The 12556-nt window shown below is 42.6% G+C and overlaps 1 protein-coding gene across 14 annotated transcripts in view; it reads right to left on the bottom strand.

Moving 5' to 3' along the window:
• Positions 1 to 1447: 1447 nt before the first annotated feature.
• Positions 1448 to 12556, bottom strand: part of LOC133125293 (probable ubiquitin carboxyl-terminal hydrolase FAF-X) — a 67160-nt gene continuing 56051 nt past the window's right edge. For 6 of the 14 annotated variants that reach the window (XM_061237106.1, XM_061237105.1, XM_061237101.1 and 3 more), the window contains 8 exons: positions 12177 to 12362; positions 11599 to 11819; positions 11117 to 11205; positions 10449 to 10605; positions 9176 to 9388; positions 6159 to 6266; positions 3639 to 3734; positions 1448 to 2482 (listed from right to left, as the gene is read on the bottom strand). In XM_061237106.1, coding sequence (XP_061093090.1) covers positions 2336 to 2482; positions 3639 to 3734; positions 6159 to 6266; positions 9176 to 9388; positions 10449 to 10605; positions 11117 to 11205; positions 11599 to 11819; positions 12177 to 12362 — 1217 coding nt within the window. In that variant the 3' untranslated portion in view covers positions 1448 to 2335. The remainder of the gene's footprint in view (positions 2483 to 3638; positions 3735 to 6158; positions 6267 to 9175; positions 9389 to 10448; positions 10606 to 11116; positions 11206 to 11598; positions 11820 to 12176; positions 12363 to 12556) is intronic. The other 8 variants (XM_061237112.1, XM_061237110.1, XM_061237109.1 and 5 more) reach the window with 3 other exon arrangements.

A 12556-nucleotide genomic window follows, 5' to 3' on the forward strand; every position in this document is an offset into this window, starting at 1 on the left:
AAAAAGAACAAAAAGATTCTAAAGAAAACAGAAGGCAGTCGTCTGATTCAATGAGCAATTACAGAAGTAAACCCAAAACAAACAAAAAGCAAAGCAAAAGTAAAATGCTAAGACCTTACAGGCTAGAACAAAACAATGTTGTACCCTGAAGGAATAATGTGAAAACGAAATGGCCTGTAGTGCATTGTGGGTCAGGGGTGGGGAGAGTCAGTGTAAAGCGATAGAACGGTATGGCTCCTCATGTCCCTTCATGGTTCTCCAAGCAACGTTTCGCTGCGGGTGAAGCGCTCCGCCTTCAGCTTCCACAGAACGGGAAACCACATCTATGCAAGCCACTTATTTGGTTTTTGGCAGACTTTTCAGGCTCACCTTTTCACAAATTCCTGTGCTTTCTAAAGATGTCGGTTCGCGGATTGGACACTCTCCGTCTTTTGATAATCCATGAGCCGTTTCTTGTTTTTGTTACGTGCACAATGTATTTGCAATGTACCATAAATAAAGTATGAGACCATTTCAGTGTCAAGATTCCATTTTCTTTATTCTTGTTAATGGGCGCAACACTTTTTTTCTTTTTATATTTCTGTGCACAAAAAAACAAACAAAAAAACTTCACAAAGTGAAAGTTCACATCGCGACTGTAGCTCCAGAATTCAATGTCACACCATGGCCAAAACAAAAGTCGGCAAAACAGTGCGCAGAACTCTTGACTGTACAGTCAACATCCTCTTTAAAAATAACACAAGGACAAAAATGTTCCTCTTAAATCAAATTCTATTTTTTGTGAAATTCAGCAAAATAATTTCTATAAAATAAAACGGCAAAATATTTAAATATACTATGGGTGGGTTTATTCTTTCCTTTTGCAGGGGTATTTGGTATTTTCAACAAAAAATACACATTCAAGTTACCAATTAAATACAGTATTTACTGATGCCTTCTTTGATATAAATGATGCTTCACTTAGCAAGACCTAGAACAGCGGCAATGTGACTTCCAAGCAGATATTTTATGATACAACCCTGCTGTGTGTGTTTGCTTAACCCATATCGATGGAGAGTTCTAAGACGATGCCTGCGTTCAAGTAGAACTGTGCAAGAAAGGAATCCAGGTGATGAGGCTGATCCACTGTCTAGGTTACAGAATCTGGAAAGCCATTAAGTTACTGTAAGAGATGGATCTACCAAAGGAAAGAAAAAAAACAAGCACACCAAATACAGTCTATTATGCATCAGGAATCCTGGCATAGCAAAATGTTGCATATATCTTTTCCTTTTTAAAATTCCTATTATTGAAAATGTGTTTACTGTCCCACCACAACTGACTTCCAAAATGTTAGCTAGATCTGAGGAATATATGTGCAATTAAAAAGCCCCTAATGCTTACATTTGTTCCAAATATCGCCTTCAATGTGTAAGAGGAAAGAAAAGATAGAAAATAACCCCCCCCCCCCCCCCCCAAAAAAAAAATGCTCTTCAGAGTCGCTGTCAATTATGGTCTATGGTTGCTGGCTGTGTAATGGTCATAGGTTTCTGGCTACACTAAGTCGATGTGAAGCCATGCTAAATGTTACAGCGTGTTTAACTAGAGCTGCAAATTAATATCAGAATGAAAAGGCAATTAAAGATCTAGAGCAACGCAACATCTTCACTTTTCCCACATCAACCAAATGTCAAAGACTAACCCGACCATTCCAACATCCTGCACTGAATCCCGGCTCCAGGAGAGGACCTTGCCTGGCAGGATCCAGCAGGTGGAAATGGATAACGTCCATCCTCCTCAAACCGCCCACAGGCAGCGCGCCCAACGGCCGGAAAGAAAAAAAAAAAAAAAAAAAAGCTCTCTTCCTTTTTTTGCCATTGTACATTTTTTCTTTTTCTTCCTCCCGTTCATCCGTTTTTTGTTTTTTTTTGCTTTCAAAGATCCGCAAACCTCACGGAGTCTGGCCGCCGCAAAACCGAACTCGGAACATAAACATACTATGTACACCTTTCACCATTTACACACAAGCGTCAGGTTTTTATTTCAGCTCTGTACAGCTTCCCCCCCCCCACTGTTGGCGGGTTAGTTTCTTTTCTTTCTTTTTTTTAAATTCTTTTTTCTATTTTTTTTTTGACAGCAATAACTCTGCAGGGCAGACGGTGAATGGGCTTCCGCCTCCAGGCCGGTTACAGAGACTTAAAGGAGTGGAAATGCGGGGGCGGGGGGAGCGATGTGACTGTAAAGGCCTGGTCTCGCACTCGGATCAAGCGTCTCTATGGAGAGAGGGGGGGGGGGGGTGACGAACGGGGCGGGGGCCCCGGCCCGAGTGGAGGGGAAGGGGGGGTGGTCGCCGGCGTTACTCTTTCGTCTGGGCGGGCGGCGGGGGCTCTTCGGTGCCCTCCCAGTTCTCTTGTGCTCGTTGGCCCGGGCGCGGTTGGGTGGGGTTGTTCACGTGCTGTGCCGCGGGGCCCGTGTACGGCTGGGTGTGAGGGTGGTTATTCTGCTGAGGAGAGAGAGAGGATCCTCACTCAGCATCGCGTTACAGTTCATTACATTACATACACCTGCCTGGCGTAAATAGAGGAAATGCATGCTACATAACACAACACGACAGAAGGCACTTTAGGCATGTTCACAACCAATAACAGCAAAGTAGCTTTGAACCATTTTCAAAGTTGCATATTTGTTCTATGTTAAAAAGTACATTTTGTCATTATATTATTTCTATGGCAAAATAAATAACATTTTATAGGCTAGCAAAGGATAGCTTAAAGGGTGAGGGCTAGGGGAACTAAAAGGCAGGTCTTTAGTCTGTGTCAGAAGATTGCCAGCGTCTGCTCTCCTGATCACCATAGGAAGGATCGCCTCACTGCATTTCATTTATATGCAGATGGCAGACATTATCATTGCAAAAGCAAAATAGTTGGCATTCTGATTCCCTGCACACTACATACATAGTTGCCCATCTTTGAATTGCCCATCTTTGCATTTCAATAAATAGTACATGAAATAGATGCTGAAACCATTGCTAGCATTGTAGGCAGAAATTTCACTGGTTAAAATGCATCATGCGGATCCAATGTCACAAATCTGACACGCTCATAGTTACTCTGACGAAGCCAAGGAGAAAGGCTCTCCATTTCACTTGAAAAACAAGTACTTGCATTGTTGTGCTAGCATTCCCCTGAGGAGAAAAGCTGTTTTCACACCAAAAATGAAGACATTTTTAACTGATCTTCCTTCATTGACCCCTGGCGTAAAATCCTGGTACTGTATGTGCCCTTTCATACCAGAACCGCCATCATCTGGAAGCAACATAGAGCCTGTGCACCATCAAGCATGTACTGAAGAGCAAAAATAATGAACTTAAGTAACAGGATGCAATTAAAACCAAAATGATGAACGTGCACGAGAAGAGCAGGCACTGCACTTCATCACATGCAATCATCACCATCATAATCATGGTCATCACCATCAACATCTGCATCAATGAACGAGGTGGGGAGCAGACTATCTGATGTCCTTGATAGTCAATTTGAGTGAGGGCAAAATGGCGGCATTGGTTTAAACCCCAATTGATAAGCTGGCAAATTGGTGAAACAGTTCTGGTGTCGGCTGGGCAATAGCTGGACAGGCCTTTTACGGTCAGTGAGGATTACCTGCTGATACTGCGTTCCTGGGGAGTTGGGGTACAGGGTGGTGTCTTCAGGTGGGGAGGAATCATGGTCGTCAGGAGCTTCCTGGTCATCGGGCTCCTGAGAAAAGGAAAAATGAAACATTTAATCTCCTTGGCTCCGTTTGGCTCAGCACAGTGAATCACAAAATGCTATGCAGTCATGTTTTGCTTCCAATACTGAATTCCGTTTCCATAAAAAGATAACCTTATGAAGTGACGACACATTAAATTTAGAACACAAAGACAAATGCTCAGGAATATTAATTATAATTCAATAATTCATAATAATTCTGTCTAACTGTGTGCCTCAGATCACACTAAGGAAAACAAATGGTTTAAGGTCTAATTAGTTGCATATCAAAATGGTGAAACCATCACTAAGCAGTCTTATTAGTGACAAGCTACTGCTCTGCAACTGAGAATGAAAGTCAACATAGGATCAATGTTGCCCATATAATTTTATCTAGATAATCATAATAAAATCTATCTAGATAATTTAATAAAAATGTAAGGCATGATATGAAAACACTATATAGAAAAACTAAAAAAAATCTAATAATGAGAAAACATAGACCCCAAAAAACTATGTGTGTAAAATCCAGCTTCAGAAAGTCCAGCCCAATCCATGTCACTTGGATTTTCTTCACCTGGATTTGCTCATAAGCACAACCAGAAGAATTAGTGAAATCTACAGGCTCACTGGTGGAAGAAGCACATGGCAGGACTTTCACTTTCAGACCGCTGGATTCTACAACTCTAAAACTAAAAACTGGTCTTGTAAATGCTTCTAAATGGAAACATGCTCAGAATAGGCTCTGTTCCTGGTAGGCTGTAACTCCTGAATAGAATATAGCCAACATCTGCCCTCCTATCACAATGCAGCAACAATACAGCAATCATGCAGCCATATGGCACACTCTCCAGGCTGCAACTGCAGTTGCCCAATTAATCCAATAGGTGGCGCAACAGCAGTCAGTTGGAAGGGCACAGGTAAGTATATCCAATATTCTATTCCATAAATTGAAGCTAAGGCAAAGGCATTGTTTGCATGAGGTTGCAATAATTGTTTATTTCTTTTACTTCACTTTTTTCTCTAAATTAACAGCGTCTCTGTAAATAGTGCTACACAAATACAATAGACCAGACAAGCAAATCCGGGCACTTTGATATATATGTCCCTTCTCGGGGGTAGGCATAACACAGCGTTATAGGGTATATGACCTAAATTAGCTATCTTTTGACAATATCCAATATATTTATATATTTCTTATCCAACGCTGAAAGTCTTTCCAGCATTTCATACTAAGTTGACATTTTTAAGATGAGTAGTTTTTGAGAACAAGAGCTTTGTTCGACACCGATTGATAGCTAGCTAGCTCCGTGTCTTGTATATAATTTATAAAGATTGCCTCAGCACCAGTGTAAAGTGGCGTTAGGATAAAATGCCAAATGCCATTTGCTCTGGATAAGAGCCTCTGCCAAATGCCATGCGCTCTGGATAAGAGTGTCTGCCAAACGCTATTAATATTAGCAAGCTAGCTAGCTCTGTGTCTTGTATATAATGCCATGACTGGCGTCAAACAAAGCTCTCACTCTCAAAAACTACTCATAGTAAAGATGTCAACTTAGTATGGAAATGCTAAAAAGACTTTCAGCTTGTTTATCGGATATTGTTAAACGATAAAGCTAATTTAGCTCAAATACCCTATTCCCGCTGTGTTATGCCTACCCCTGAAAAGGGGCGTGGCTATGGCGGCGACGCATTGCCAGTCTGGTCTATTGAATTTAACAAAATTGTGACATGAGGTAATGGCACATGGATGAACTTCTGCAATAACAAAATTCACCAATTTTCATCTCAATCATTCTATGCCAAGGATGGACTGAAAAGGGATTACAACATGACTAAAAAATGCGCAACGTACGCTTTCAGTTGGCTGAGACTAAGGCGCTCGGGTTATTCCATTTAGTCAATGCCAAGTAGCTAAAATGGCAAGATATAAGCCTAATAAACTGCACTACGCTACAAAACATGCTTTTCCATTTTTTTTTTACCGTGAAACAAAACATTACACTACTCAACAGGCATAACATTATAGCGTGAAGTATGTTCAATGCTATAGCCAAGGCTTAGAGTTTTCGAAGAGGCTACCACAACTTAAGTTATAGTGTTTTTTGGGGTGCGAATTAGGACGGCTTCAATCAAACAAATTTCAAGATGAGACTGGACGAGGGGTTCAGGCCCGGGGCCTGCCATCAGAAACCAGAATGAACCGTGTTTACACGATGCCTTAAACTTAAACTTATTTATCAGGGACAGTGCACAGTAATCAACATTTTCAGTTTCCACATCAATGTAAATGCGCCAGGGTGAGCTCATCTCCATCTGCAGTCCCTAACCTGCGTGTCTCTGGCCTGCCCTGTGTGAACACCAAGAGAAGGCGGGTACAGTAAATGCGGTTATGGGGCTGAGGAAGCCACTCTGCTGGGACTGGAGCCTTACAGTGTGCTGCTGCTCTCCTGCCACTTCCCCCGGCAAAAGCTGCTGTGGAGGGGGCGATTTCCGCTGGGCGTCTTCTTCAGACACCACCTCGTGCTTCGTTAAGTGACGCTATTTTGAAATGGCAGTTATTAATTATCGCATATAAGACAAACGGGTCAATGAATGATGCAAATTGTGGTTGCTTTAGCAAGTTCTCTCATCTTTAGGGGCTAGTCAGCATTATCACTAAGACTGTAATACACAAGTTCATACAGCTTATTTGACTCGACTGTTTGCTCAATTGGCGAAAAAAGGAAATAAATTAAATGAAGCCAACCATTAGAAAACAAAGGGAAAGACATACACCAGCTGCCAAAGAGCTTGATGAACAAATCAACAAAGAACTTATAGAAATATATACATTATCATCAAATAGTTACCAATTTGAAAGGGGGACAAACATTGCCATATTATATGCAACTACAGTAGTCGAAAACTCAAAGCCCTACCTATAGTAAACATAAACATGAATGACGTTTAAGTACTTCTTACAACTGTTCTTACAACAAGTTTCCAAAATACATACCGATTTTAACAGATTCCAAAAACCAATAATGATTTAATAATAGAAACGGGAAGAACTACAATTAGACAGACAAAAAAACCTATGCATGTTAATATTTAAATGTATAATGTACATTCAAACAGCATTACACCCTTAACCTGAAAATTCAGAAAAAAAACTTTATATCCCAATTTTTATATGTAAATGTGGAATAGCCAAATGCTATCAGGGCCTCTCAAAAAATAAATAAATAAATAAATAAATAAATAAATACAAAATTTGTGCAGCCAGCCACTGCTTTCAGTCCACTATGCCGCCCACCATCTTCAGTGGTCCAGAAGGTTCTACAGGATGTAGTAGTGCAGGGCGAATGCAGGCCCCCAATAAACCAACAGGTGTCGTTATTACACAATGAGGTAGAGACCACGTCCCACCAACTCGAGCCCTCCCACCCTGGATGACACCAAGCCAAATATGTGACACCCCGCAGGTCAGAATTGTATTTCGGGTGTATCATGCTGCACCCATAACCAGTGTCTAAGTATCAAAAGATAATGCCTTAAACCAGGGCTCCACTATTCCAGGCAGTACACTGTACACTTATGTTCATTTCATATTCACACATTCCTACACTTCATGTACGTGCTATTGCAAATGTACAGTTTCAAACAGAAAGATGGATGACAATTTCTACAAGCTCATATCCAACTCTTGTATATCGTTACAGTGGTTGCACAATTAGGGTTTCCCACAAACAATGTAATAACTAGGTTTCATCAACAAACCCCCCCACACTTCCTGAATTTAAGGGTCAGACTAAAACATTCCACATGAATAAACTTCTGTATGTGTATGCTTTTATGACTAAATCTCAAAACCAGCAAACACAAGGCAACCCACACGGTTGAGAAACACTAACTTAGACAATTCATAACAATACATTGTATCTAGCCACCCATGAATGTAGGTTTCAGTCTCACCAAATATTGCAGACGATGTGTACTATAGACTACCAATTACTATGATGCTTGTTATTGTCAGTCGTCAGTAATTATGAAAATGATAAGCACACTCAAATTAGCTAAAAGAAAGCAACCAATAAATAAAAAGATGTGAACAAATGGGGCAAAACTCCCTGCAAATCAGAAATGGACATTGTGCAGATGAGTCACTATCCTTCTACAAAAGCATAATAAATGACAGAATAACTCTGCAGCTTTTTAAGTCATGATTTTGGGTTTATTTTTGGTTCGGAACCGTTCCAAAAAGAGCATGCTGGCCTGAATTAACTTTATAAACATAGTTTTGTTTTTTTTTATAACTACATTTAAAAATTTTTAAAAGCTCTTTTTGGAATGCCCAGTCATGATTGAGAGACTGCCTAATGCCAAAAGTCTGAAGCCAGCTGTCGCTACTTATTGCTGCGCAGTCCAACTGTTGAGATGCTCAGCTACGGTGTTGGGAGGACAATGGAATTTTCTATGGACTATGAAATTCGCAAATTCTTTGGTCGTGACCTGGCCAAGCAGAGGGGGGGGACGACACCCACAAGGAGAGGAACACCTCTGCAGACTGAAAAGATTCCCTCCAGATTCCTGCCTAAGGACTTGTTCTCAACCTGAAATGTAACTATAAATTGGGAGTGAATAAGTAGGCCTGCTGCTAAATAACTTTACGTCAATTTCACCAACCACTAACCTGGGGCTGTTCACTGAAATTGTGATTCACAACTTGTTGCAGCTTGTATTTCTTATTCTGCTTTGGAAATCGCTTTATTTTTTCAATGCAAGGTTTATTCCCCAGTCAAAAACCTACTTGAGTCTTATCTGCAGGTCTGCTATAAAATAAATAAAACCAAGCAAGCACCTGGTAATGTACAACACCTCAGCTGTGCAGTACCAGGATTGTGTGAGCCCCTGACAGTGTTTCTGATTATCAACAGCACCAAAAGTGATGGGGCTTATACACATTACTGCAGAGTAGACCTTTCAAAATGGATTCTGAACACTAGAATGCCTACCATGCACTCTAAAATCTTAGTCTAGCAGTTTCAAGAGATGGAATTCCAAATACGACTAAGAACGTCAATGCATGGGGCTAGCATGTTGGGTTGAGCATAGAGTAGAGATCTCAATCTGCAGTCCTGGAGGGCTGGGCGGTCTGGTATATGCGGCCTTTGATGAAACGGGCAACCAATTTAGAGTTTGGAAATAAGTTAAATAAACTCATTCGACATTATTGAAAAAATGCTGTTCTGTTCGTTTGTATATGGTTGGAGGGTGGATAAGTTCTAAGGTAAGAGAGTCTTTGATCCTCGTAGTCATTTATGTGGGGAAACCCTGTAAAGCGATTGGTGGATGGCAGACCCACCAAGAAGCGAACTGAGACTGCATCTCTCCAGTACTGCGGTTTGAGATCCCTACACCAACAAAGCAAGGCACAAATACGGGCGGGGACTGGGCGGAGGACATACCTCCTCCGGACACAGCTCGCAGGCTTTGGCCAGGGTCATCCTGGCGCTGTGGGACCGCTCCAGGAAGTAGCCATTGGAGGTCTCGTTGCTCTGCACCGGGGGGGACCAGTTGTTGTAGGTGTACTGGGGGTTCCCTGAATACGGCCTCCTCTCCAGCTCGTCCCCCAGCCACTCCACCGCCCACGTCCACTTCCTCTTTAAGTCCCCGTTGCTCTGTTAAAACACAGCCCGCGCCGTTAAACCACAACGCACACCGGAGCCTCTTCCATTTGTCCCCAAAGCTCTTTTCCAGAGCGAAGTACAGTTGATTAGATTAAGCAGGAGATAATCCTCCCCAGGAGCAATGCAGGGTTAAGGGCCTTGCCCAAGGACCCAACGGCTGTGCGGATCTTATTGTGGCTACACCGGGGATCGAACCATCGGCCTTGCAAGTCCCAGTCATGTGCCTTAACCACTACGCTACAGGCCGCCCAAAAATGTCCATGCCTACAACCATGGGACCCCCTCTGAGTGCAACAGAGCTAGAAAAACTGTTGCTGGATTTCAGGCACAGATTTCAGAAACAACAATTTGATTTGTGTTTCTTCTTTTTGTTATTTTGTTATTGACCTAGTTCTCAAGTTCCTTCTTTTACTAACTTTACACAAGTTATACATGTATATAATTGTATTGTTCACTGCATTCATTTTAAATGTATCGCTTTATTGTTGCTATCGTTTTATCGTTTTCAGGAAGGGAAAACAGATCAAAAACAAAGAAGTGTAGGAAAGAAGATCTGTAAAGATCCAGCCATTACAGCTGTGCTTTAGCAAAGCTGTGCATGTAAAAGCTCCTCTGGGAATGTTGGAAGCTAGGTTTGGTATTGTTGCGAACATAAGTGGCAGATGTACCATGTTCTCATATAACCCATGTCTTCTCAACAACATATAAGGCATCCACCTAATGGTGGTAATGCAATATCAAGTAAAAGCTACGCCTTTTCTTGTTCAGGATCCGTGAAGTCCAGCGCAGAATAACGATAAGGTAGCAGGTTTGATTCCCAGAATGGCGCTCTGCCATTGCACCCTTGAGCAAGGTACTAACCCTGAACTGTTACAGCGAAATATTCAGCTGCCTCAACCAATTTCTCGGTAAAAAAGAAAACAAATGTGAGCTGTGCAAGAAGCTCTGGATAACGGCATCTGTTAAACACCTTAAAAGTGATGTAATGGAATTCCAGCTAGCAGAGAAACATTCACTTTAAAACAAAAGGCCAGCAGAGAGGGTGTGGTACCTGGAGGATCTGGTAGGCCACTGTGCAATTGCTGAACAGCGCCACCATGCACTTTATGCACTGGTACGCCCTCTTCTGGTAGTGGTTTTTGGATCGCTGGATGGTGTCGAAGAGTCCGTCTCTGTCGTCAGGGATACCCTTCAGGACATTATGGATCCTAGAGGAGAGGTCGTTACATTTTAACATTTACTCTTTGCCTTTACAAGCCAAGTGATAAGCAAGAGCAAAAGCATAGGTGTTTTAAACTGCACAGTGTGTCTTTTTAGATTTGCTTATTTTCCCACACATTAACATTTATGTCATCCTGATACCATGTCTTTATTTGTAAATTCAAGTGTATTTTAATTGCATCTGCTGCAAGGTGTTGTCTGCAAATCTCATCGAGCGCACGGTGTGTGCAACAGACCTGGGTCAAACACATAATTGTTTTCAATTCAGCTACTTTTCTATTCTTTTCCATTATTCATGCTGAGCTTGTCTGGTGTATTGGAACCTATAAAATACTCTCATGGAACCCCCCCCTTCTGGTCCTCTAGGTTGGCTCAAATGCACCAGGCAAGATCAATCAAGCTTTTCAGAAAGCAATTTGAATCCGAAACAATCAAGTATTTAACCCAGGTCTGGAGAGCAATGTGTGAAAAGAGCAACACAGCCGCACTGAAACTCACCTGTGGGTCTGCCAGGAGTCCTCAATCAGCAGAATCTGCAGCAGCAGGTCCAGGTAAGGCCTGAGCTCATAGGTGTAGGAGTAGGCCACCTGAGGAATTACATCAAATCAAATACAAATGCATTAGCGCATTTTACAGTGCATGTTACATTACATTACATTAATGGCATTTGGCAGACGCTCTTATCCAGAGCGACGTACAGTTGATTAGACTAAGCAGGAGACAATCCTCCCCTGGAGCAATGCAGGATTAAGGGGCCTTGCTCAAGGGCCCAATGGCTGTGCGGATCTTATTGTGGCTACACCGGGGATCGAACCCCTGACCTTGCGGGTGCCAATCATGTACCTTAACTACTACGCTACAGGCCGTCCATGTTAGTCACAATGTGCTACTAATGGGTCTTCATCACCTTTACTCCCCCTGGGCTGCAGGACGGATGGACAGACAAACAGACAGACAGACAGACAGATGGCGAGGCTCACCTGCCAAAGGAGCTCGCTGAGCACCGTGGAGGAGAACTGGGGGTTCTCCCAGCAGCTGAAGCGGAGCAGCTTGACGGTCTCCTCGGAGTTGCTGCAGTCCTCGATGATCTTCTTCACGTAGCTGGTGCGCACAAACAGGATCTCCGCCACCAGCTGCTGCAGCGCCATGATTGGCTGGGGCAGGTTGGGGTCGCCGTAGGGGTTCGGAAGAGGAGGGTTACCTAAGGGTGGGGGACAGGGCTCCGTTAACACAAATGGTAGCGGGCCTGAGTGGTATCGCGGGCGACCGCCAGAGCGCATAGATTCACTGCAAAAAAATGTATTTTTTTGTCTTGCAATAAGACTTTTTCCACTTTCTCTCAAGTAGAAAGTAGAAAAAAGACGTTGTTTCAAGTTACTGGTCGCTTGCAAAGTGAAATGTTCCTATTCCACTGGCGAATCTTGAAATGAGTCAAGCTCGTCTCATCTCATGGCCAATATTTTTGTCATATTTAGCAAAAAATAAAGTAGATTTTAAGTGTAGATATAAGAACCAAAATACTTTTTGCAGTGTTGGACTTAAGGGGGTCTAGTCTCACCGTTGATTGAGGACTGCATACGCGATGATACATCGCAACAGCGCACCAGCTGAGACACCACCGTGTAGAGCTTCCCCAGCTCGGCGTACTGGTACTTTATGGGGGGCCCCGGGCCCTCGTCTAGGGCCACCAGCATGAAGGTGGCAGGCACGCTCAGCTTCAGCAGCTGGGTCTTCTCTGGAACACCTGAACCAGGGAGGAGAAGATTAATCCCGTGGAAGGTTAGGGGCAAACTGAAGGAGGTGGAGTTTTAGGAAGAGATGGTTGGATATGAAGATAATATTACACACTTAAAAATGGATAATGGGTAATAGGTTTTTAAAGAAAGGGACAAATATTTTATGAATGCCATTTTGGGAACACTCGACTAATTTGTTGTT

This window comes from Conger conger, chromosome 3 (genome assembly GCF_963514075.1).
Source record: "Conger conger chromosome 3, fConCon1.1, whole genome shotgun sequence".
In the NCBI taxonomy this organism is placed as follows: domain Eukaryota; kingdom Metazoa; phylum Chordata; class Actinopteri; order Anguilliformes; family Congridae; genus Conger; species Conger conger.